The following is a 27,978-nucleotide window of genomic DNA, read 5'->3' as shown; positions in this document are numbered from 1 at the left end:
AGTCACCAAAACGTGACTGAGGATACAGTCACCAAAACGTGACTGAGGGTACAGTCACCAAAACGTGACTGAGGATACAGTCACCAAAACGTGACTGAGGGTACAGTCACCAAAACGTGACTGAGGGTACAGTCACCAAAGAATGCACTGATAAGCTACACAGTAGATCATTGTTCCACTAACATCAAGGCGGTGACCCGATCCTGTAGGTTCATGCTCTACAACATTCGCAGAGTACGACCCTGCCTCACACAGGAAGCGGCGCAGGTCCTAGTCCAGGCACTTGTCATCTCCCGTCTGGATTACTGCAACTCACTGTTGGCTGGGCTCCCTGCCTGTGCCATTAAACCCCTACAACTCATCCAGAACGCCGCAGCCCGTCTGGTGTTCAACCTTCCCAAGTTCTCTCACGTCACCCCGCTCCTCCGCTCTCTCCACTGGCTTCCAGTTGAAGCTCGCATCCGCTACAAGACCATGGTGCTTGCCTACGGAGCTGTGAGGGGAACGGCACCTCCGTACCTTCAGGCTCTGATCAGGCCCTACACCCAAACAAGGGCACTGCGTTCATCCACCTCTGGCCTGCTCGCCTCCCTACCTCTGAGGAAGCACAGTTCCCGCTCAGCCCAGTCAAAACTGTTCGCTGCTCTGGCACCCCAATGGTGGAACAAGCTCCCTCACGACGCCAGGACAGCGGAGTCAATCACCACCTTCCGGAGACACCTGAAACCCCACCTCTGTAAGGAATACCTGGGATAGGATAAAGTAATCCTTCTACCCCCCCCCCAAAAGATTTAGATGTACTATTGTAAAGTGGTTGTTCCACTGGATATCATAAGGTGAATGCACCAATTTGTAAGTCGCTCTGGATAAGAGCGTCTGCTAAATGACTTAAATGTAAATGTAAATGTTACCTTCACTTGTCCAAAAACTAGTGCACTACATAGGGAATAAGGTACCATTTGGGACCAAACGCCCTAACGTTCCAGTGGATGATCGTTACCTTGTCTCTGTCCTCCACCAGGTCAGTCAGTACATCATCAGGGTCCAGGATGCCCCCGTCGCAGTACTCCACATGGTGAGTACGAACCAGGAAGTCACCCTCCTATAGGAGGAAGCACATCAAAACAATCAAACTTCCTCATTTCACAACCAACCCAACCAGTCAACATTCGGATTTATTTATGGGACACAAACAGAATGCGTGATGTCTCTAATTGTCCACAATTCCACAACACCATCTCACAAAAAGGCACAATAAACAGCATCGATTTTTTTATTACAATAACATACATCTGTGAATTAGATCATTTGTAATTCCAACGTATTTTATGAAATTACAATGTTTGTCTAATGTATTTAGGTTGGATAACACTTGACAGTGGAGAAAATACTGTGCAAATACCGTGTATCCTGTACTCACCACTACACCGTGTATCCTGTACTCACCACTACACCGTGTATCCTGTACTCACCACTACACCGTGTATCCTGTACTCACCACTACACCGTGTATCCTGTACTCACCACTACACCGTGTATCCTGTACTCACCACTACACCGTGTGTAATGAAACTATGTAAATCTGTAGGAACAGTTACCGTCTGTGTGTGTGTGTGTGTGTGTGTGTGTGTGTGTGTGTGTGTGTGTGTGTGTGTGTGTGTGTGTGTGTGTGTGTGTGTGTGTGTGTGTGTGTGTGTGTGTGTGTGTGTGTGTGTGTGTGTCAGATCATAACAATGAGCAGCAGGGCTGCTGTAGGAGATGCCAAGTGTCCATAACCCAGCCTAATAACATTACAGGGCTCGTAAACATTGATGACGATAGTAAATCAGTGCCCGAGCGAGCGAGCGAGCGAGAGAGAGAGAGAGAGAGAGAGAGAGAGAGAGAGAGAGAGACAGAGAGACAGAGAGAGAGAGAGAGACAGAGAGAGAGACAGAGAGAGAGACAGAGAGAGAGAGAGAGAGAGAGAGACAGAGAGAGAGAGAGAGAGAGAGAGAGAGAGATTCATCTCAGATGGCAAGTCCGTGTCTCCTCTGCTCTCTCCGCCTGGACGTGATGAGCTGAACCAAAATCATCAGGAAACAACTCTTCTCACACTACTACTACCACCACAGTCAGATCTCCACCAAGCCTGGGCCCTGTCCACGATCACAATCTCTAGACAGTTCTACACCACCCAGCCTCAGCCCTGTCCATCACCACAATCTCTAGACAGTTCTACACCACCCAGCCTCGACCCTGTCCACGATCACAATCTCTAGACAGTTCTACACCACCCAGCCTCAGCCCTGTCCACGATCACAATCTCTAGACAGTTCTACACTAATAGATGCTCATATAAATCACAACAGCCAATAGGAACGTCACCACAGTCTCTACATACAGTAGTACTGCATCTACAAAGGACTTTGGTAGCGTCAGAACAGTACCGATCTCTTAAGACTCTGGTTCATTCTGTACTTAGGACAGTAATATTGTACCAGCTGTTTTAAAAAGGAAATCTGAGGCAGACCGATTTTCAGGAATTGTCTGGTTTCTCCGTAGCAAAATTTTTTTTTTACAAATAGGACTTTCTCATCTTCACTAGGTCCACGGAACAAAACGCCCTGAGAATAAATGATGTGCTGAAGTCAGGTCATCTGTTAGCTAAGTTAAAATGCTTCTGAGGTTCTGCCTTTTACAGTTCACCCTTCCTGGCCTAACCCTGGGCCTATCCAATAGAAAACTGTTCCCTGGCCTAACCCTGGGCCTATCCAATAGAAAACTGTTCCCTGGCCTAACCCTGGGCCTATCCAATAGAAAACTGTTCCCTGGCCTAACCCTGGGCCTATCCAATAGAAAACTGTTCCCTGGCCTAACCCTGGGCCTATCCAATAGAAAACTGTTCCCTGGCCTAACCCTGGGCCTATCCAATAGAAAACTGTTCCCTGGCCTAACCCTGGGCCTATCCAATAGAAAACTGTTCCCTGGCCTAACCCTGGGCCTATCCAATAGAAAACGGGTCCCTGGCCTAACCCTGGGCCTATCCAATAGAAAACTGTTCCCTGGCCTAACCCTGGGCCTATCCAATAGAAAACGGGTCCCTGGCCTAACCCTGGGCCTATCCAATAGAAAACTGTTCCCTGGCCTAACCCTGGGCCTATCCAATAGAAAACTGTTCCCTGGCCTAACCCTGGGCCTATCCAATAGAAAACTGTTCCCTGGCCTAACCCTGGGCCTATCCAATAGAAAACTGTTCCCTGGCCTAACCCTGGGCCTATCCAATAGAAAACTGTTCCCTGGCCTAACCCTGGGCCTATCCAATAGAAAACTGTTCCCTGGCCTAACCCTGGGCCTATCCAATAGAAAACTGTTCCCTGGCCTAACCCTGGGCCTATCCAATAGAAAACTGTTCCCTGGCCTAACCCTGGGCCTATCCAATAGAAAACTGGTCCCTGGCCTAACCCTGGGCTTATCCAATAGAAAGCTGCCACTGTTGGTCTATGCCCGTGTCCCTATCTAGTACAATAGTTTGGACTAATCCTTTTATGGGCCCTGGTTAAAAGTAGTAGAGAATAAAATATCATCTGGAACAAAACTATGTGTCATTTTTCCAGACAGACAGAATATACCGTATTACATCCAATGTTTTACATCGCCTGCTACAGGTAGTGCACTGTATACGGCAGAGAGGGTTATACGGGAGTTACCCTAGGCCCAGCTGATACTATATACCCTGATACTATGTACCCTGTAGAAGTCTGTTCCTAGGCCCAGCTGATACTATATACCCTGATACTATGTACCCTGTAGAAGTCTGTTTCTAGGCCCAGCGGATACTATGTACCCTGTAGAAGTCTGTTCCTAGGCCCAGCTGATACTATATACCCTGATACTATATACCCTGTAGAAGTCTGTTTCTAGGCCCAGCGGATACTATATACCCTGATACTATATACCCTGTAGAAGTCTGTTTCTAGGCCCAGCTGATACTATATACCCTGATACTATATACCCTGATACTATATACCCTGTAGAAGTCTGTTTCTAGGCCCAGCTGATACTATATACCCTGATACTATATACCCTGTAGAAGTCTGTTCCTAGGCCCAGCTGATACTATATACCCTGATACTATATACCCTGTAGAAGTCTGTTTCTAGGCCCAGCTGATACTATATACCCTGATACTATATACCCTGTAGAAGTCTGTTTCTAGGCCCAGCTGATACTATATACCCTGATACTATATACCCTGATACTATATACCCTGTAGAAGTCTGTTTCTAGGCCCAGCTGATACTATATACCCTGATACTATATACCCTGATACTATATACCCTGTAGAAGTCTGTTCCTAGACCCAGCTGATACTATATACCCTGTAGAAGTCTGTTCCTAGGCCCTGTCTGTTAAAAGCCTCCAGCACTACAACAGAGGGATCAGAGAGGATCCTGAAGGGCTCTGAACAAAGATGAGAAAAACAGTCTTTAACAAAGTAGCTCAGCTGGACAGATCCACATTCCTCTGTAGAACCAGAGGTGTCTTTGGAGAAGTCTGACATTGTTTTTAATACAGTGTTTTGCGAAAATGGCCACACATACATTTGCTCTCCCTCTAAGATATCATTATGAGCCTTTGAGAATACATAGCACACACATGAAGAAGCAGGCCCAGCCCCATCATGAAGAAGCAAGCCCAGCCCCATCATGAAGAAGCAAGCCCAGCCCCATGATGAAGAAGCAAGCCCAGCCCCATGATGAAGAAGCAGGCCCAGCCCCATCATGAAGAAGCAGGCCCAGCCCCATCATGAAGCAGGCCCAGCCCCATCATGAAGAAGCAGGCCCAGCCCCATCATGAAGAAGCAGGCCCAGCCCCATGATGAAGAAGCAGGCCCAGCCCCATCATGAAGAAGCAAGCCCAGCCCCATGATGAAGAAGCAGGCCCAGCCCCATGATGAAGAAGCAAGCCCAGCCCCATGATGAAGAAGCAGGCCCAGCCCCTCATGAAGAAGCAGGCCCAGCCCCATCATGAAGAAGCAGGCCCAGCCCCTCATGAAGAAGCAGGCCCAGCCCCATCATGAAGAAGCAGGCCCAGCCCCATCATGAAGAAGCAGGCCCAGCCCCATCATGAAGAAGCAGGCCCAGCCCCATCATGAAGAAGCAGGCCCAGCCCCATGATGAAGAAGCAGGCCCAGCCCCATCATGAAGAAGCAAGCCCAGCCCCATGATGAAGAAGCAGGCCCAGCCCCATCATGAAGAAGCAAGCCCAGCCCCATGATGAAGAAGTAAGCCCAGCCCCATGATGAAGAAGCAGGCCCAGCCCCATGATGAAGAAGTAAGCCCAGCCCCATGATGAAGAAGCAGGCCCAGCCCCTCATGAAGAAGCAGGCCCAGTCTACCACCCTGTTTGAAACCATACCATTTAGACATGTTTAGCTTTGCGTTGCAAAACTACAATGTAGAGCTTAACTTACTGTCAGAATTTAAAAAAGAAGGAAGAAATGGTAACATGAAATTATAAATCAGAACGTGACCCATCAGCCTACTGTCAAGAAGCCAGGAGTGTCTTTATCTGACCTTTGACACCCATAGAACCAAGGCCTGGTAGAGCATGGTGTTTACAACGCCAGCATGTTGTGTGCAACGCCAGGGTTGTGGGTTCGATTCCCATGGGGGGCCAGTACAAAAAACAAGTTTTTAAATAAAATGCATGAAATAAAAATGAAATGTATGTATTCACTACTGTAAGTCGCTCTGGATAAGAGCGTCTGCTAAATGACTAAAATGTTAAATGTAACCATAAACCTTAACCTTAAAAAGTCTGTATTGCCCAGTAACATTCCAGATGGCTAAATTGTTATTCCTCTCCCTGGATGGTAACGTCGTTCTAACGGACCGCCCTGCCTCCTCTTCTGTGCTAATTGTTTGTTTTCTGGCGCCGGGCCATTGGTTTTTTTAGATGGTATCATCTCATTCTGGCAGAATACAGCCCGCTCAGCTCTGTTCATCTCAGCATTCTGGCATCTGGCATTCCTGGCCCTAATGAAAAAACAGCAACGCAGCTCTCTCTCCCTCCCTCCATTTGTCTTAGTAATTAAGTGGTCCTTTTAGCAGTCTGATAACTTCCTGAGTGACTCCCATCTTCCCGAACACCCCTCCCCCCTACTTCCTCCTTCCCCTGCTTTAGGCTCCACTGACTGTTCAGAGCATGCATTGCTGCAGGCCCACAAGCTCTTTACTACAATGAACAAAGATATATATAAAAACGCAACATGTAAAGTGTTAGTCTCATGTTTCATGAGCTGAAATAAAAGATCGCGGACATTTTTCCATACACACAAAAAAGCGTTATTTCTTTCAAATTCGGCGCACATTCCTGTTAGTGAGCATTTCTCATTTGCCAAGATAATCCATCCACTTGACAGGTGTGGCATATCAAGAAGCTGATTTAACAGCATGATCATTACACAGGTGCACCTTGTGCTGGGGGACAATTAAAAGGCCACTCTAAAAATGTGCACTTTTGTCACACAACACAATGCCACAGATGTCTCAAGTTGAAGGATCGTTCAATTGGGATGCTGACTGCAGGAATGTCCACCAGAGCTGTCGCCAGAGAATTGAATGTTAATTTCTCTACCATAAGCCACCTCCAACATCGTTTTAGAGAATTTGTCAGTTCATCAGTACATGTAACCATGTCAGCCCATGTCAAACGATGTCAAATCATATCTTGATATTTTTCAAACTTACGAGCGATTTACAATACATATAAAGATCTTGATGCTTTTAACGTTCCCTCTAAATAAGCTTTGTTACACAATTAAAAGGTAAACTTTCTGGTAGCATTAAAGAAAATTAACACAGGTCTCAATCTCTAAAGCACAAGCCCACCTGTTAGTGAGTAGCCAGCTAATCTTTATACTTAAAGTCTAGCCAACTTGGATCTACAGTGGGGGGAAAAAGTATTTGATCCCCTGCTGATTTTGTACGTTTGCCCACTTACAAAGAAATGATCAGTCTATAATTTTAATGGTAGGTTTATATGAACAGTGAGAGACAGAATAGCAACAAAAATATCGAGAAAACGCATGTCAAAAATGTTATAAATTGATTTGCATTTTAATGAGGGAAATAAGTATTTGACCCCCTCTCAATCAGAAAGATTTCTGGCTCCCAGGTGTCTTTTATACAGGTAACGAGCTGAGATTAGGAGCACACTCTTAAAGGGAGTGCTCCTAATCTCAGTTTGTTACCTGTATAAAAGACACCTGTCCACAGAAGCAATCAATCAATCAGATTCCAAACTCTCCACCATGGCCAAGACCAAAGAGCTCTCCAAGGATGTCAGGGACAAGATTGTAGACCTACACAAGGCTGGAATGGGCTACAAGACCATCGCCAAGCAGCTTGGTGAGAAGGTGACACAAAAGAACTGTCAATCTCCCTCGGCCTGGGGCTCCATGCAAGATCTCACCTCGTGGAGTTGCAATGATCATGAGAACAGTGAGGAATCAGCCCAGAACAACACGGGAGGATCTTGTCAATGATCTCAAGGCAGCTGGGACCATAGTCACCAAGAAAACAATTGGTAACACACTACACCGTGAAGGACTGAAATCCTGCAGCGCTCACAAGGTCCCTCTGCTCAAGAATACATATACATGCCCGTCTGAAGTTTGCCAATGAACATCTGAATGATTCAGAGGACAACTGGGTGAAAGTGTTGTGGTCAGATGAGACCAAAATGGAGCTCTTTGGCATCAACTCAACTTGCCGTGTTTGGAGGAGGAGGAATGCTGCCCATGACCCCAAGAACCCCATCTCCAACGTCAAACATGGGGGTGGAAACATTATGCTTTGGGGGTGTTTTTCTGCTAAGGGGACAGGACAACTTCACTGCATGATTTGACGGGGCCATGTACCGTCAAATCTTGGGTGAGAACCTCCTTCCCTCAGCCAGGGCATTGAAAATGGGTCGTGGATGGGTATTCCAGCATGACAATGACCCAAAACACACGGCCAAGGCAACAAAGGAGTGGCTCAAGAAGAAGCACATTAAGGTCCTGGAGTGGCCTAGCCCGTCTCCAGACCTTAATCCCATAGAAAATCTGTGGAGGGAGCTGAAGGTTCGAGTTGCCAAACGTCAGCCTTGAAACCTTAATGACTTGGAGAAGATCTGCAAAGAGGAGTGGGACAAAATCCCTCCTGAGATGTGTGCAAACCTGGTGGCCAACTACAAGAAACATCTGACCTCTGTGATTGCCAACAAGGGTTTTGCCACCAAGTACTAAGTCATGTTTTGCAGAAGGGTCAAATACTTATTTCCCTCATAAAAACGCAAATCATTTTATAACATTTTTGACTTGCGTTTTTCAGATTTTTTTGTTGTTGTTATTCTGTCTCTCACTGTTGAAATAAACCTACCATTAAAATTATAGACTGATCATTTCTTTGTCAGTGGGCAAACGTACAAAATCATCACTGGCCCCCCGTGGGAATCGAACCCACAACCCTTGGTGTTGCCAAACACCATGCTCTACCAACTGAGCCACAGGGAAGGTTATACTGACACACAGCAGCGAGAGATACAGGTACAAGGAGACAGTTTCATTAAAGGAATCTTGAGGATAAGGTACTTCACTGTTTGACCAAAATAATGGTTTTAGCCTGCCTAAAAAAAAAAAAAACACATAGGCATATCATTTATTTTTAAAGAAACAAATCTCCAACCTTTGTATCGAGAACATCAATACCAACCCTAACTCCTCCTGTCTCCCCAGGTGTCTGTGCCCGCAGGGCTGGGCAGGTGTGGACTGCTCTGAGGATGTGGATGAGTGTGACTCTGGGCCCTGTCTTAACGGAGCTCAGTGTCAGGAGTCACCCCTACCTGGGGAGTTCAGCTGCACCTGCCCCCCCTTCTTCAGTGGGCCCTTATGCAACATGCCCTTTGACCCCTGTGACTCTGCCCACGATCCCTGCCTGCACAATGCCACCTGCCTGACTCGTTCTGATGGAACGGCAGCCTGCAGATGCCGACCCGGTGATGTAGTCCAGTGAACTACTATATTTGAATGAGATGACCTTGTAGAATGTGCTGCTCGCACAATGATGCAACTAATGACATTTTCTACTCACACAGACTAAATATTTGCAGTCCGTAGCCCTGTAAATCTACTATATTTTTGTTCCCGTCGCTGGTGTAATTACGTGTTTAATGTGTTTACAGGACTAAAAGAGAAATAAGCAACGAGCGAGGTTTAGTTACACTAATCTCCTGTTACTTTGCCTTGTTAAGCAGCATGGTGTTTTCCTTACATAGGACTAGCAGCGCTTATAGAAGAGAGATGGAAAACAGCATTAAAGCTGTAAGTATCTGAGAGGTCCGTCGCAGTTCAATGGCGCTAGGCCTATATCCATTCACTGGAGCTTACTAATGTTGTCATTCCAATTTATCACACGCTTTGTTTTGAAGTCTTCAGGGAGGCGATTCAAATGTCCTCACAAGAAATTCGTTTTTGAGCTTGTTTTTTTTCCCCCTGGTAGTGTAATAACTTGTAATAGTAAACTATAGGTCTTGTTGTAGCTTACATTAAAACTGGCACTTCAGAAGCATCCGAGAGACCAGAGCTGAGTGAGACCAGAGCTGAGTGAGACCAGAGCATCCTAGAGACCAGAGCTGAGTGAGACCAGAGCATCCTAGAGACCAGAGCTGAGTGAAACCAGAGCATCCTAGAAACGAGAGCATCCTAGAGACCAGAGCTGAGTGAGACCAGAGCATCCTAGAGACCAGAGCTGAGTGAGACCAGAGCTGAGTGAGACCAGAGCATCCTAGAGACCAGAGCATCCTAGAGACCAGAGCTGAGTGAGACCAGAGCATCCTAGAGACCAGAGCATCCTAGAGACCAGAGCATCCTAGAGACCAGAGCATCCTAGAGACCAGAGCTGATTGAGACCAGAGCATCCTAGAGACCAGAGCTGAGTGAGACCAGAGCTGAGTGAGACCAGAGCATCCTAGAGACAAGAGCCTCCTAGAGACAAGAGCCTCCTAGAGACCAGAGCTGAGTGAGACCAGAGCATCCTAGAGACCAGAGCATCCTAGAGACCAGAGCATCCTAGAGACCAGAGCTGAGTGAGACCAGAGCTGAGTGAGACCAGAGCATCCTAGAGACAAGAGCATCCTAGAGACCAGAGCTGAGTGAGACCAGAGCATCCTAGAGACCAGAGCATCCTAGAGACCAGAGCTGAGTGAGACCAGAGCATCCTAGAGACCAGAGCATCCTAGAGACCAGAGCTGAGTGAGACCAGAGCATCCTAGAGACCAGCGCATCCTAGAGACCTGAGCATCCTAGAGACCAGAGCATCCTAGAGACCAGAGCTGAGTGAAACCAGAGCATCCTAGAGACCAGAGCTGAGTGAGACCAGAGTTGAAAATCAAATCAAAGTTTACAGATCTGCAGGGGTTATAGCAAGCATTATAGCCGGCACAGCGTAAATGTTTGTTACTAGCTAGCAGTGCAAATACAATACAGATACACAAATAATCAAACATTTTAACAAGAAATCAAGGGTCCAATTAACAACCCAGAGTAGATATATTATTCAAGTAATGCGTCAAACAGTGGACAAAACATTAAGAACACCTGCTCTTTCCATGACATACACTGACCAGGTGAAAGCTATGATCCCTTATTGATGTCACCTGTTAAATCCACTTCATATCAGTGTAGATAAAAGGGAGGAGACAGGTTAAAGCGGGATTTTTATAAGCCTCGAGAAACAATTGGAGACATGGATTGTGTATGTGTGCCATTCAGAGGGTCAAAGGGCAAGACAAAAGATTGAAGTGCCTTTGAATGGGGTATGGTAGTAGGTGTCATAACCAATTAGCGATACCAGCAGGGTATTTCACGCTCAAAAGTTTCCTGTGTTTATCAGGAATGGTCCACCACCCAAAAGACATCCAGCCAACTGTGGGAAGCATTGGAGTCAACATGGGCCAGAATCCCTGTGGAACATCTGACACCTTGTAGAGTCCATGTCTTGATACATTGAGGCTGTTCTGAAGGCAAAAGGAGGTGCAACTCAATATTAGGAAGGTGTTCCTAATGTTTTGTACACTCAGTGTATAAGTGATTGTGTCCCAATACTTTGGTCTCCTAAAATGGGGGGGGACTATGCACAAAAAGTGCAGTAATTTCTAAACGGTTCACCCATTAATTATGGCTGAAAAATGCCCTCAAATTAAAGCTGACAGTCTGCAATTTACCCTAAATTGTATCACTTAAAATCCAAAGTGCTGAAGTGCAGAGGCAAAACATTTAAGAAATGGTTCACTGTATATCAGATTACCTTGTTTAAATGACATAGCCTATACTACAAAACCTAAGTATACTATAACGCACAGGAAAGACCAACAGCAGTGTCCAACCTCGCATGAGAGACTGTTGAAATCTGTTCCAGTCTCTGCAAGACAAAAGGCCTGACAGACAGACCTGCTGCTCTAAATCAGAAGACATCATTAAACAATGACAGTATCAAATGGTGATAACAATCCTTTAGTAGTAGTAGCAGCAGCAGTAGCAGTAGTAGTAGCAGTAGTAGTAGTAGTAGTAGCAGTAGTAGTAGCAGTAGTAGTAGTAGTATTAGTAGTAGTCATCACTACTAAAGAAAAGGTCAATACTTCAGGCAGACAGACTTTAGTTACAGAACATGGAGGGCTAACGGGCGAGAATCAATTGACTTAAGACTACAGCTGATCTCCGACCCCGATCTAATCCACAACGTCGTAGGCTATAACGCCCACGATTAAAAAATATAAATATATAATAAATATATTGTTTGAAATGCCAAACATCTACAAGAATACACCTCGACTGTTACAGCCGGTAAACTACTGTTAAAAAAAAAGCAGAAGGGAAATCAAACACCCTAGGTTACGTCCCAAATGACACCCTATTCATAATGGGGCTCTGGTCAAAAGTAGTGCACTACGTAGGGAATAGGGTGACATAGGGCTTTGGTCAAAAGTAGTGCACTAGGTAGGGAATAGGGTGCTATTTGGGACGCTGGGCAGACCACTTCACTATTACCAGTAATCACAGTAGTAGTGGAACTGAAACGCTGAAATCAAGCTACAACGATGTTTTACATGTCGATTGTTAGGTTGAACTCTTAGAGAGAGATTATAATATAATAATATATAATATAATATGGCCGCAGCCATATTGAAACGTCGTCGTCAAGGCAACGGTAGAGAGCGTATACTTTACGGCTTTTTGATCAAGAAGTGAATAAACAAAAGCTAAATCTTACCAAATTGAGATGTAAAAACAAAATACTAACAACAACGTTAAAACGCCTGAATAGCACGGTCGAAAATCAAATTGCATTCAAATTGCATTGTTTTTTTTGTTTGTTTTTTTATCTCAAATCGGCCGATTTTCACACAGGCATTGGATCAGGGTAGCCTAGTGGTTAGAGCATTTGGCTAGTAACCAAAAGATTGCAAGTTCGAATCCCCCAGCTGACAAGGTAAAAATCTGTTGTCCTGCCCCTGAACAAGGCAGTTAACCCACTGTTCCAAGGCCGTCATTGTAAATAAGAATTTGTTCTAAACTGACTGATCTGGTTAAATAAAGGTACAATAAACATTTTCAAAAATCAACTGTTACCCGATATTTGCTAGCTAGCTAAATGCATGATGATACAATAACAAAGCTAGCATCGAATAAGACTGTATAGTTAAAGTCAAAAACCCATCTGCACATGTGTTCATTCAGCGAGCAAGGTCTTTCTGTGTTAACATTACAGTGGTTTTGACATTGGATCAAGCAAGCTAGCTAACAGCATAGCTAACAATAGAGGTCGACCGATTATGATTTTTCAACGCCGTTACCGATACCGATTATTGGAGGACCAAAAACCCCGATACCGATTATTCAGACAATTTTTATTTATTTATTTGTAATAATGGCAATTACAACAATACTGAATGAACATTTATTTTAACTTAATATAATACATCAATAAAATCAATTTAGCCTCAAATAAATAATGAAACATGTTCAATTTGGTTTAAATAATGCAAAAACAAAGTGTTGGAGAAGAAAGTAAAAGTGCAATATGTGCCATGTGAGAAAGCTAACGTTTAAGTTCCTTGTTCAGAACATGAGAACATATGAAAGCTGGTGGTTCCTTTTAACATGAGTCTTCAATATTCCCAGGTAAGACGTTTTAGGTTGTAGTTATTATAGGAATTATAGGACTATTTCTCTCTATACGATTTGTATTTCATATACCTTTGACTATTGGATGTTCTTATAGGCACTTTAGTATTGCCAGTGTAACAGTATAGCTTCCGTCCCTCTCCTCGCTCCTACCTGGGCTCGAACCAGGAATACATCGACAACAGCCACCCTCGAAGCAGCGTTACCCATGCAGAGCAAGGGGAACAACTACTCCAAGTCTCAGAGCGAGTGAAGTTTGAAACGCTATTAGCGCGCACCCCGCTAACTAGCTAGCCATTTCACATCGGTTACACCAGCTTAATCTTGGGAGTTGATAGGCTTGAAGTCATAAACAGCGCAATCATTGCGAAGAGCTGCTGGCAAAACACACAAAAGTGCTGTTTGAATGAATGCTTACGAGCCTGCTGCTGCCTACCATCGCTCAGTCAGACTGCTCTATCAAATCGTAGACTTAATTATAATTTAATACGAGCCTTAGGTCATTAATATGGTCGAATCCGGAAACTATCATCTCGAAAACAAAACGTTTTTTCTTTCAGTGAAATACGTAACCGTTCCGTATTTTATCTAACGGGTGGCATCCATAAGTCTAAATATTCCTGTTACATTGCACAACCGTCAATGTTATGTCATAATTATGTAAAAATCTGGCAAATTAGTTTGCAACGAGCCAGGCTGGATAACCTGGATTTCTTTTAGCTAAATATGCAGGTTTAAAAATATATACTTGTGTGTTGATTTTAAGAAAGGCATTGATGTTTATGGTTAGGTACACGTTGGAGCAACGTGTACCTAAGCGATTATATGCAACGCAGGACAGGCTAGATAAACTAGTAATATCATCAACAATGTGTAGTTAACTAGTGATTATGATTGATTGATTGATTGTTTTTTATAAGATAAGTTTAATGCTAGCTAGCAACTTACCTTGGCTTCTTACTGCATTCGCGTAAATCAAATCAAATGTATTTATATAGCCCTTCGTATATCAGCTGAAATCTCAAAGTGCTGTACAGAAACCCAGCCTAAAACCCCAAACAGCAAGCAATGCATGTGAAAGAAGCACGGTGGCTAGGAAAAACTCCCTAGGAAAAACTCCCTAGAAAGGCCAAAAACCTAGGAAGAAACCTAGAGAGGAACCAGGCTATGAGGGGTGGCCAGTCCTCTTCTGGCTGTGCCGGGTGGATATTATAACAGAATATGGTCAAGATGTTAAAATGTTCATAAATGACCAGCATGGTCAAATAATAATAATCATTGTAGTTGTCGAGGGTGCAACAAGCACGTCCGGTGAACAGGTCAGGGTTCCGTAGCCGCAGGCAGAACAGTTGAAACTGGAGCAGCAGCATGGCCAGGTGGACTGGGGACAGCAGGCAGGCTCCTCGTGGAGTGCAATGTAAAGCAGGTGGTTAGAGCGTTGGACTAGTTAACCGTAAGGTTGCATCCCCAAGCTGACAAGGTAAAATTCTGTCTTTCTGCCCCTGAACAAGGAAGTTAACCCACCATTCCTAGGCTGTCATTGAAAATAAGAATTTGTTCTTAACTGACTTGCCTAGTTAAATAAAGGTGAAAAAAATAATAATAATAATAAATTGACAAATCGGTGTCCAAAAATACCGATTACCGATTGTTATGAAAACTTGAAATCGGCCCTAATTAAATCGGCCATTCTGATTAATCGGTCGACCTCTAGCTAACAGCATAGCTAACCGCATAGCTAACAGCTAGCTAACAGCATAGCTAACAGCTAGCTAACAGCTAGCTAACAGCTAGCTAACAGCATAGCTAACAGCATAGCTAACCGCATAGCTAACCGCATAGCTAACAGCTAGCTAACAGCATAGCTAACAGCATAGCTAACAGCTAGCTAACAGCATAGCTAACAGCTAGCTAACAGCATAGCTAACAGCATAGCTAACAGCATGGTAATACCCACAATAATAGTCACGTTCGCAGGAAGATCGTGTACATTATTTATTTGATCTTTTTTTTTAAACTAGACAAGTCAGTGAAGAAAAAAAATCTTATTTACAATGCCGGCCAAACCCGGACGACGCTGGGCCAATTGTGCGCCGCCCTATGGGACTCCCAATCACGGCCAGATGTGATACAGCCTGGAATCAAACCAGAGATGCAGTGCATTCGACCGCTGCGCCACTCGGGAGCTTAAGTAGTACTTGAAAGTATTTTTTTTACTTAAGTACTTTACGCCACTGGGAACACACACACAGTGCAGTAGTCAGACACACACAAAGTGTAGAAGCTGACACACACACACACACAGTTCAGTTGTCTGACACACATAAAATGAGAGATGGATGGTGGAGATAATATCGTTTCTATTGGCAAGTATATTACTGTCTCAGCAGCACTGCTGCACTGGGAATGAGAAAGCGCACACACACACACACACACACACACACACACACACACACACACACACACACACACACACACACACACACACACACACACACACACACACACACACACACACACACCAGAGTTAGAGGCAAGAGAGGGTGAATCCTGGCGAGATTAAGACCACCTCCTCCCTCCATTCTATTGGCCAATCACTTAAGATGGATGACCTCTGATCGTGGTTTTGCTACCAAAGTTACTGTCGTAAATATTCTCTGCTTTTCTGAAACATGGCTTTCGGACAAGATATCCCCCCCCTACCATGGCTATCCAGCTCGATAGATTCTCCATTCACTGAGGCAGACAAGACAGTAGAGTCAGGGAAATGGAGAGGAGGAGCAGTGAGCCTCTTCATCAACAACAAACGGTGTTCTAACTCCAGTGTAGAGGTCGTCTCGACCCATTGTTTACCCGTCTTGGAATACCTGGATGGTCAACTGCCGACCCTTCTGCTTCCCGAGGGAGTTTTAAACTGTTATCGTTGTAAACATTCCACCTCAGAACAAGAAAAATAACAAGCTGGCACTTATCAAACTGTACGAGGCTGTAAACAAGCAGGACAACGTACATCTGGAGGCTGCCTGCCTTGTCGCCGGCGATTTTAATTCCGCTTCATTAAGCGAAGTGATGCCAAAATTCCATCAACACGTCTCCTCAGCCACTAGGGGACGATAAAGTCCAAGACCACTGTTACTTTACCCACTAACAAGCATACAAGGCCCTCCATCGTCCGCCATTCGGAAAATCAGATCATGACTCAGTACTCCTGCTTCCTGTTTACAAGCAGAAGGTTAAAACAGGAACTTACCGTGACTAGCTTCGTTGAAGACTGGTCAATAGAATTAGAGATTTAACTACAGGACTGCTTTGCTAGCGCTGATTGGAATATGTTCTGAGCTAACCACCCTCTGCCATCAGTTTCATAAGGAAATGCATCAGCGACGTTGTCCCCACGGTGAAGATTCACTACTTCCCCAATCAAAAGCCCTGGATTAACACAGAGGTTGGTGATAAACTAAAGGACAGGACTACTGCACACAGAGCTATCCCAGACAACCCTGATGCTACCACACACAGAGCTATCGTAGACAACCCTGATGCTACCATATACAGAGCTATCCCAGACAACACTGATGCTACCACACACAGAGCTACCACACACAGAGCTATCCCAGACAACCCTGATGCTACCATATACAGAGCTATCCCAGACAACACTGATGCTACCACACACAGAGCTATCGTAGACAACCCTGATGCTACCACACACAGAGCTACCACACACAGAGCTACCCCAGACAACCCTGATGCTACCATATACAGAGCTATCCCAGACAACACTGATGCTACCACACAAAGAGCTATCGTAGACAACCCTGATGCTACCACACACAGAGCTACCACACACAGAGCTATCCCAGACAACCCTGATGCTACCACACACAGAGCTAACCCAGACAACCCTGATGCTACCACACACAGAGCTAACCCAGACAACCCTGATGCTACCACATACAGAGCTATCGTAGACAACCCTGATGCTACCATATACAGAGCTAACCCAGACAACCCTGAGGCTACCACACACAGAGCTATCCCAGACAACCCTGATGCTACCACACACAGAGCTAACCCAGACAACCCTGATGCTACCACACACAGAGCTAACCCAGACAACCCTGATGCTACCACACACAGAGCTAACCCAGACAACCCTGATGCTACCACACACAGAGCTACCACACACAGAGCTACCACACACAGAGCTATCCCAGACAACCCTGATGCTACCACACACAGAGCTACCCCAGACAACCCTGAGGTTACGGCCGAGGTCAGGAATAAGTAGTAGAAGTCCCGCTACGACCTCAAAATAGGAATAATTTGGAATCATATTTCACAGGCTCCGAGCGGGGACAAGAGTCCATTACGGATTACAAAGGAAGACCAAAGGAAGAAAGATTTAACTGAGAAAATATAATTAGGGAAAATATAAAACATAAGATTAGGGCCTCCCGAGTGGCACAGAGGTCCATGGCACTGCCTCGCAGTGCTAGAGGCGTCACTACAGACCCGGGTTTGATCCCGGGCTGTGTCACAACCAGCCATGATCGGGAGCCCATAGGGCGGCACACAATTGGCCCGGCGTCGTCCGGGTTAGGGGAGGGTCTGGCTGGGGGGGGGGGCTTTAGTTGGTTCGTAGCGCTCTAGCGACTCCTTGTGGCGGGCCGGGCTCCTGCAGGCTGACACCGGTCGTCAGTTCAACGGTGTTTCCTCCGACACATCGGTGCGGCTGGCTTTCGGGTTAAGTGGGCAGGTGTTAAGAAGCGCGGTTTGGCGGGTCATGTTTTCGGAGAGGACCTTCGCCTCCCGAGCCCGTTGGGGAGTTGCAGCGATGACACAAGATCAAAATTGGGGAGAAAAAAAAGAGGGTAAAATACAAAACAAACAAAAAAAATACAAATTTAGATATATATAACATTGTTTTAAATGTATAGGGCCTCACTTAGAGTTGTAACCAAGGAGCTGATGGTGGACTACAGGAAACAGGGGGGAGAGGGGACTTAAAAATGGTCTCCATGCGCACAGTCGTGAAGGAGCGACAGTGCCTCTTCCCCCTCGGAAGGGTAAAAAAAAATAAAAAATGTAAAAGTGTTGGCACGACCCCTGAAATCCTCAAAACGTTCTACATCTGCACCATGGAGAGCATTTTGACTGGCGACGTCACTGCTTGGTATGGCAACAGCACCCGTCCTCGATCGCACGGCGCTACAGAGGGTGGTGCGGACAGTCCAATACATCACTCCAGGCCACCCGATCCATAGACTTTTTTCTCTTTGCATCCACCACGGCATAGCGGTATCGGTGCATCAGGTCTGACAACCAACAGGCTCCTGAACAGCGTCTATCCCCAAGCCAGAGGTAAACAGCTAACAGAATAACTACACAGACTCTAAGCTGACCTTTATAGGTATTTTTGCATTGTCTATATACACACACTATCCCTGCACATTGTTAATATATATATATATATATATATATATATAATATAAATATAACAGGTAGAACAAATATATATATAGCTTCTTACTTTGTGTATTTCTTGTTTTTTATTTCTCTCGTGTTTTTGTTCTACCTTGTTATTTTAGTACTTCATGATGGGTTTAGAACTTGCAAGAAAGGCATTTCACTGTACTTGTGCACGTGACATTAAAACACATCTCAATCAGTCAAATCGGCAGCCAGTTTAGGACCCGGTGTAATTAACACACAGTACCGCAAGCCGGGGGATCTAAAAATGTCCTCTCTGCCAGCTCTGCGGGACAGCACGATGACGCTTATCATGTATTAGGGATAAAGGATTTATTGTAAAATTGGTCAAAAAACACCAAGATGTTTTTATATACCCACGAGGATGGAGATGGGGGGGTAGAGGGAAGAGAGAGAGAGAAGAGAGAGAGAGAGAGAGAGAGAGAGAGAGAGAGAGAGAGAGAGAGAGAGAGAGAGAGAGAGAGAGAGAGAGAGAGAGAGAGAGAGAGAGAGAGAGAGAGAGAGAGAGGCGGTGGAGACAGAGACAAAGAAAGAGAGACAGAGAGTAAAAGATGGAGAGAGAAAAAGAGAGAGATGGGTGCATCTGTGTCTGTCTGTCTGACTGACTGACTGGTGTCTGACTGCCTGACTGACTGACTGGTGTCTGACTGACTGACTGGTGTCTGACTGACTGGCTGGTGTCTGACTGGTGTCTGACTGACTGACTGACTGACTGGTGTCTGACTGGTGTCTGACTGACTGCTGTCTGACTGACTGACTGACTGTCTGGTGTCTGACTGACTGACTGACTGGTGTCTGACTGGTGTCTGACTGACTGCTGTCTGACTGACTGACTGACTGTCTGGTGTCTGACTGACTGACTGACTGACTGGTGTCTGACTGGTGTCTGACTGACTGCTGTCTGACTGACTGACTGACTGTCTGGTGTCTGTGCTCTTTAAAAAATGGATCCTGACTGAAGCACATCTCTGATGAGGGCCAGGAGTTCAACGCTCCAGAGACCAGACCAATCACAAAGTGTACATTTTGCATTCATCACTAAAGAGTAATGGAACAAGTCACAGCCAATGGCACCCTAAGCCCCCTTTATAGGGCACTGCTTTCCACCAGAGCCCTATAGCTTAGAACTCTGAATATCAAGTCCAAGGATTTCATTTTTCATCACGCATTTATTGCAACTAAAACATCCCTGGCTTTGGCTAATTAACTTCCCAAGACTTTGTGAATAACAAATATAATAGATCAACTTCTTACGAAGAGAAAAATAACACAAAACTCTAATATAGAGTCTACTATAATATTATAATCCTTCTGTAATACATATTTATCAACATACAAAACTTCCAAGCCAATGATAAGGTCCCCATCTGATGATGTCAGTACCATGATAAAGTGAAGTGAAGAGAGAAAAATGGCTGTGATTTTAAACATCAGTTGTAATTTTGCTTTTATCAGAATCCTCATCGTCCTTGTTCTGCAATGACCCTGGTCAAACATCCTCTCTTTTTTTTTGACATACCTAGGCCTAATAATAAAAATCACATTATTATATACAGCATTATATACAGCATTATTTACAGCAACACAATACGGTTTCAAAATGATGGACATAGCTACCTGTTCCAATAACTTCCTGTATCTCTGTGTTGCTTGTTGAATGAGATCACGGACTTTCCATCCTTCTTTACACGGAACCACGACACTCGTCTGTCCAAATGTCACTGTCACTTTCATGATGATGATGATGAGGATGATGATGGTGGTGGTTCTTCATTCAAGTTAAGGGCCTTTCGGGAAAGTTAAATGAGTTCCTTGCCTTGAGATGCTCGATGTGAACGGTCCTCTTTCCTTGATCACTTTCTCTACATCGACAGGTGTTTTGAGTTTGTCTGAGTCCAAAACAAATAAAATTATGATTTATATCCTGTACACTTGTGTCAGGTTAGTAATTCTACATGCTCAACGAATAGATTGATATAGCTAGCTAACTAGCTAGCTAGTACAGTAGCAGATATGCTAACTGTTTTTATATTCGTTGACTAGCATCCAACATCCAAAAAGTAACGTAGCAAGATGCTATCGGAGATTAATATATGTGATGCTATCGCTAGCAGCTACCTAGCGCCAACTTGCTAACCAGCAAACTAACGTTTAGATACTAACGTTTAGATACTGTTAACTAGCAAAAACAAGTCAGCAAGTAGTGAGTAAAAACAAAAACTGCATCAAAAATAAAAATAATAACTAATTAGGTAGCTAAATCACACTTTATAACGTGTTTTTTTGTTTGTTTTTACCAAACTAGCTAGCCAAGTTGCTAACCAACTTTAACTTGGAAAAGATGGATACTAACGTAACGGTCTCAGGTATCACTTTTCCAGATAAATTCCTCCTCTTTCTTCTTTAATAAGCCACTTTCGTGTTGGAAATCCCACTTATACTGTAATAAGAGTATTTTTTTTTAAATATATATACACCTATATATATATATATATATATATTTGGGTGTAAAGATAAAGTTATCAACGTAGCTAGTCCAACTCTCTTCGACGGCTAAGTTTAGAAGTGAAAAGTCCTTTTTTCAGCTGTGACCAGTTCCTCCTGAACGTGGGTCGTCATTACTAGTTAACACAGCCACTATGTTAGAACCCACGCCTATTTCTACCATTTATCTCCTTAATACAAAACTGGATTTTAATCCTAAACCTAAACCTTATTCTTAACCACACTGGTAACATTATGACTACCTTAAGACTAAAAATAACCTTTTTTTTAACGATATAACCAATATAACTTGTGGATGTATAGAAACCTGTCACATTGTTGACGGGACAATGACTTATTTCCAACGAGGGACGCAGGGTTGGCACTAGTTACCACTGCCACAAAGTTCAAATTGGTTATATCGTTAAAAAAATTATAATAATAATGAAAACAAACATTTGCTTGTTGGGCCTCATTTAAGGTTAGGCATAAGGTTACCAGTGTGGTTATGTTTAGGTTTAATATTCAGATTTTTAAGAGACATTTTAGAATTGATACCTCTTCAACCTCAGGAGGCTGAATACATTTTGGCTTGTTCCATAAGACCCTCATCAACTTTTACAGATGAAACCATTGAAAGCATCCTGTCAGACTGTATCACCAACTTGTTACGGCAACTGCACCGTCCGCAACCACAGGATTCTCCAGAGCGGGGTCGCGGTCTACCCAACGCATCACCGGGGCAAACTGCCTGACCTCTACGATTATCTACAGCACCCGGTGTCACAGGAATGCCATGAAGATCATCAAGGACCTCAGCCACCCGAGCCACGGCCTGTTCACCCCACTACCATCTAGAAGATCATCAAGGACCTCAGCCACCCCTCTACCATCTAGAAGATCATCAAGGACCTCAGCCACCCCGAGCCACGGCCTGTTCACCCCTCTACCATCTAGAAGGTCATCAAGGACCTCATCCACCCGAGCCACAGCCTGTTCACCCCACTACCATCTAGAAGATCAAAGGACCTCAGCCACCCGAGCCACAGCCTGTTCACCCCACTACCATCTAGAAGATCATCAAGGACCTCAGCCACCCCGAGCCACAGCCTGTTCACCCCAGCTACCATCTAGAAAATCATCAAGGACCTCTGAGGTCCGGAGCAACAGCCTGTTCACCCAGCCTGCTGGTTTTCTGTTCTACCTAAAAATGAATTGCACCTACCTGGTGTATCAGGTCTAAATCAGTCCTTGATTGGACGGGAGTAATGCGGCAGGTTCAGATAAAAAATTTGAGGGTCTTAGACTGTCATTTACTGTCTATGACTTTGGTGTTACTGTAAATTATAATGACATTTTTTTTCCAAAGACCCATTCCTCAGCTGTTTATTATTACAAAGTGTTGGGGCTTTCGTTATGTTGAGAAACGCAGTAGGTGAAGAGTTGGTTTGCACCAGCATCTTCACTTGGGGACGCTGTGTGTAAAACTGTCCCGTTTAGGCAACTTGTGAGAGGAACTCAGTACCTCCTGTGGCAGAGGATATTCAATTGGCATATTTATTTTCCTGTCCACAGAAGATACCGTCATCTAACCGTGAAAATTGAGAATTACAATGTTTTTTTTTTCCATGAAAAAAACCTAGCCTGTTTAAAATAGCAGCTTATAGTGAGGGAGAATATGAAGAGCATTTATTAGTTTACTAGATTCCCCCTGTTTTTATACCTTCTTCAATCAACTAAAGTGAAATCTTCTGAGAATGTAGGAGTATTTGCATTGTCAGTAGTAGAGTCAACGAAGCAAATCATAAATAAACCATTTGGTTCAGTTATGTGAGGATTTGTATTATACATCCCAGCAAGAGGGCTCCTCCGAGTGGCGCAGCGGTCTAAGGCACTGCATCTCAGTGCTTGAGGTCGTCACTACAGACACCTCTGGTTCGAATCCAGGCTGTATCACAACCGGCTGTGATTGGGAGTCCCATAGGGCGGCGCACAATTGATCCAGCGTCGTCCGGGTTTGGCTGGTTGTAGGCCGTCATTGTAAATAAGAATTTGTTCTTAACTGACTTCTTAAATAAAGATTAAATACAAATGTTGTTTGTATGTTCTTTCTGTTCAACCAGAATATCCATCAATATTGTCCAGCTGAAGTTTATGTCAAAACACAGCCGAAGAATGTTGGTGGCAAGCAAGACCACATAACCCTGACAGTCTGCTAGGTGCTGAGAATGTCCATGACGTGGCATGTAGTCACTGTGGCTACAGAGAAGCAGCCATCCGCTGTAGGAGAGTACATGCCGTTTGAGTGGTTCTACACAGTGTGAGATCTCTCTCTGCATAAGAATTATCCTCTGCACAATAGGGAAGTTCATCGCAACAAACACAATTTGTTCTCCTTGATTGATGGGAGGTGCACCATCTGTGACCAGGGTAAGGTTCCTCAATTGCATATGTATGCCTTTGAATTGATGTAAGTGTATTTTTGTACATTTACATGACCCCCCCCCCTCGTGATTCTCTCCCCACAGTGTGTCTCTTGGCAACAGAACTTCCCTGTTTGCTCCTGTGACCCTGTTAACGTTGCAGCGACTGCTGGCAGAGCCATCATTAGAGCCATCATCAGAGCCATCATTAGAGCCATCATCAGAGCCATCATCAGAGCCATCATTAGAGCCATCATCAGAGCCATCATTAGAGCCATCATCAGAGCCATCATTAGAGCCATCATCAGAGCCATCATTAGAGCCATCATTAGAGCCATCATCAGAGCCATCATCAGAGCCATCATCAGAGCCATCATCAGAGCCATCATTAGAGCCATCATTAGAGCCATCATCAGAGCCATCATCAGAGCCATCATTAGAGCCATCATCAGAGCCATCATTAGAGCCATCATCAGAGCCATCATTAGAGCCATCATCAGAGCCATCATCAGAGCCATCATCAGAGCCATCATTAGAGCCATCATTAGAGCCATCATCAGAGCCATCATTAGAGCCATCATCAGAGCCATCATCAGAGCCATCATTAGAGCCATCATCAGAGCCATCATCAGAGCCATCATCAGAGCCATCATTAGAGCCATCATCAGAGCCATCATTAGAGCCATCATTAGAGCCATCATTAGAGCCATCATCAGAGCCATCATTAGAGCCATCATCAGAGCCATCATTAGAGCCATCATTAGAGCCATCATCAGAGCCATCATCAGAGCCATCATTAGAGCCATCATCAGAGCCATCATTAGAGCCATCATCAGAGCCATCATTAGAGCCATCATTAGAGCCATCATCAGAGCCATCATCAGAGCCATCATCAGAGCCATCATTAGAGCCATCATCAGAGCCATCATCAGAGCCATCATCAGAGCCATCATTTTCGTTCGCATAAATTGGTAATAAGGAATCTTTTTTTTTTATTACTTACAGCTTATCAACCACATTAAAGCAACACAACAACCACATTAAAGCAACACAACAACCACATTAAAGCAACACAACAACCACATTAAAGCAACACAACAACCACATTAAAGCAACACAACAACCACATTAAAGCAACACAACAACCACATTAAAGCAACACAACAACCACATTAAAGCAACACAACAACCACATTAAAGCAACACAACAACCACATTAAAGCAACACAACAACCACATTAAAGCAACACAACAACCACATTAAAGCAACACAACAACCACATTAAAGCAACACAACAACCACATTAAAGCAACACAACAACCACATTAAAGCAACACAACAACCACATTAAAGCAACACAACAACCACATTAAAGCAACACAACAACCACATTAAAGCAACACATCAACCACATTAAAGCAACACATCAACCACATTAAAGCAACACAACAACCACATTAAAGCTACACAACAACCACATTAAAGCAACACAACAACCACATTAAAGCAACACAACAACCACATTAAAGCAACACAACAACCACATTAAAGCAACACAACAACCACATTAAAGCAACACAACAACCACATTAAAGCAACACAACAACCACATTAAAGCAACACAACAACCACATTAAAGCAACACAACAACCACATTAAAGCAACACAACACCACATTAAAGCAACACATCAACCACATTAAAGCAACACATCAACCACATTAAAGCAACACAACAACCACATTAAAGCAACACAACAACCACATTAAAGCAACACAACAACCACATTAAAGCAACACAACAACCACATTAAAGCAACACAACAACCACATTAAAGCAACACAACAACCACATTAAAGCAACACAACAACCACATTAAAGCAACACAACAACCACATTAAAGCAACACAACAACCACATTAAAGCAACACAACAACCACATTAAAGCAACACAACAACCACATTAAAGCAACACAACAACCACATTAAAGCAACACAACAACCACATTAAAGCAATACATTTCTTGTTGTTTTTTTTTGGATTTTCTCTCTCCACATCTCGTATTATCTGTTTATATTATTCGGTATGATCTCTATCTTTCTTTTTGATAATAATAATAATAATAATAATTTGTTAATAGTTTGACAACACTATTAACAAGAGAGAGTTACTATGTATACCTTGCTTCTTAAATAAATATTTGTTTTTGTTTTGTTTACGTTCTTGTTGTCAGTGTTTACATTTCCAAACAGATATCTGCAAACCTGTTGTATGTATCAATCCCAGTATTTATTTATGTAAATAAATAAAACAAATCACACAAAAATGTATTATCTTGTTTTGTTTGAGGAGCCAGGGCTGAAGAGCCAGGTTAGGGCTGAAGAGCCAGGTTAGAGCTGAGGAGCCAGGTTAGGGCTGAGGAGCCAGGTTAGGGCTGAGGAGCCAGGTTAGGGCTGAGGAGCCAGGTTAGGGCTGAGGAGCCAGGTTAGGGTTGAGGAGCCAGGTTAGGGTTGAGGAGCCAGGTTAGGGCTGAGGAGCCAGGTTAGGGCTGAGGAGCCAGGTTAGGGTTGAGGAGCCAGGTTAGGGTTGAAGAGCCAGGTTAGGGCTGAGGAGCCAGGTTAGGGCTGAGGAGCCAGGTTAGAGCTGAGGAGCCAGGTTAGGGCTGAGGAGCCAGGTTAGGGCTGAGGAGCCAGGTTAGGGTTGAGGAGCCAGGTTAGGGCTGAGGAGCCAGGTTAGGGCTGAGGAGCCAGGGTTGAGGAGCCAGGTTAGGGCTGAGTAGCCAGGTTAGGGCTGAGGAGCCAGGGCTGAGGAGCCAGGTTAGGGCTGAGGAGCCAGGTTAGGGCTGAGGAGCCAGGTTAGGGCTGAGGAGCCAGGTTAGGGCTGAGGAGCCACCAGGTTAGGGTTGAGGAGACAGGCTTCTATAATGAACTATTTCTATTCAAAGACTGAAGTGTTTACCAGGAGATTCGCAGTGCTGTGAAGAGTGTAATTACTAAAATGGGTTGAGAAATATGTTTCTTTGACTGTTTTTTTTTTGCCTGAATTTTGAGCAGCGTGTAACTTCCACCATTTTGGTTTGAATTGACTTAAATTCTTGTTTTATTTATGTAGACTCAAGCCAAAGGCAGTTGTGGGACATCACATTGGACAGCAGCTTGGGAAACTGCTAGAAGGTCCAACAAGCTTGAAGAGGAGTGTGTTGAGATTTGACGTACGCAGCCATGGCTTCCTTCTCGGGGTACTAAACATGTATAGATGGGAAATCTCTGCATATCCACTTTTCCTGAAGCGGGAGATCAAAGGTTATGGAGGTCATATGTTAGTACTATCCCTACTTCAGTAAGATGGCGCATGTCTTGACGAATCTACAGCCACCGACAAAGATGAAACCTATTCTCTCTGTGTCATGAACGCAAAAGGGCTCACGAAAACAATATGTGAGGTGAGGTATTAGATGTTAATATAATTACATGTTAAAGATGTTTATCGATTTGAAATAGCTTTAATGATGTTTTGAACCCACTCTACTGCTTTCAGATATATGAATCCAGAAGGGGCTGGCAACAGCTGGTGAGGAAGTCAAAACGGGTAATATGTACACTGTATATATGCCATTTATATAATATATGCCACTTAGCAGACGCTTGTATCCAAAAGCCACTTAGTCATGTGTTGCATACATTTTTTCATTTTAAAGGTCAATTAGCTACCTCTCCTGATGTGCTCAGACAACAAAGTACAAACCAGGTTTGTTGAATTTTTATACTTTGAGGCCTTTTTTTTTATGTCTACTTGAATGTCTACTTTTCTACATTTGAAATATAAATGCTTGAGCCGTCACAGTGAGGACAGACGTGCTGACTCTGCATGAAAAGGGGGTGGAATAGACGGAAGAGGGACATCCTCCATGTTGCCTTGTCCAGAAGCTACACTACCAGTCAAAAGTGTGGACACACCTACTCATTCAAGGGTTTTGCTTTATTTTTTTTTACTATTTTCCACATTTTAGAATAATAGTGAAGACATCAAAACTATGAAATAACACATATGGAATCATGTAGTAACCCCAAAAATTGTTAAACATATCAAAATATTCTTCAAAGTAGCGACCTTTTGCCTTGATGACAGCTTTGCACACTCTTCGCATTCTCTCAACCAGCTTCACCTGGAATGCTTTTCCAACAGTCTTGAAGGAGTTCCCACATATGCTGAGTACTTGTTGGCTGCTTTTCCTTCCCTCTGCGGTCCAACTCATCCCAAACCATCTCAATTGTGGATGTTAAAGATAAATATACTGTAGCCTGTAGCTTAACAATGGTATGTTGAAATCTGTTTTTAAGTTGCTGATTCGTAGGTAAACCGGAGTTGAA

General features: G+C 44.0%; 1 protein-coding gene across 4 annotated transcripts in view; it reads right to left on the bottom strand.

Annotated features, from left to right (window-relative positions):
- LOC115161435 (partitioning defective 3 homolog B) overlaps positions 1–21,310 on the bottom strand; it is a 114,263-nt gene extending 92,953 nt beyond the window's left edge. Inside the window, exons 1-3 of one of the 4 annotated variants that reach the window (XM_029712413.1) lie at positions 21,054–21,289; positions 20,318–20,589; positions 1,001–1,102 (exon numbers count right to left, since the gene is read on the bottom strand). In XM_029712413.1, coding sequence (XP_029568273.1) covers positions 1,001–1,102; positions 20,318–20,434 — 219 coding nt within the window. In that variant the 5' untranslated portion in view covers positions 20,435–20,589; positions 21,054–21,289. Of the gene's footprint in view, positions 1–1,000; positions 1,103–20,317 lie in introns of all 4 variants that reach the window. The other 3 variants (XM_029712414.1, XM_029712416.1, XM_029712415.1) reach the window with 3 other exon arrangements.
- Between the last annotated feature and the right edge of the window lie 6,668 nt (positions 21,311–27,978).

This window comes from Salmo trutta, chromosome 24 (genome assembly GCF_901001165.1).
Source record: "Salmo trutta chromosome 24, fSalTru1.1, whole genome shotgun sequence".
Taxonomy (NCBI): Eukaryota; Metazoa; Chordata; class Actinopteri; order Salmoniformes; family Salmonidae; genus Salmo; species Salmo trutta.
The sequence above is the reverse complement of the archived record's forward strand: the minus strand, read 5'-3'. Positions and strand labels throughout refer to the sequence as shown.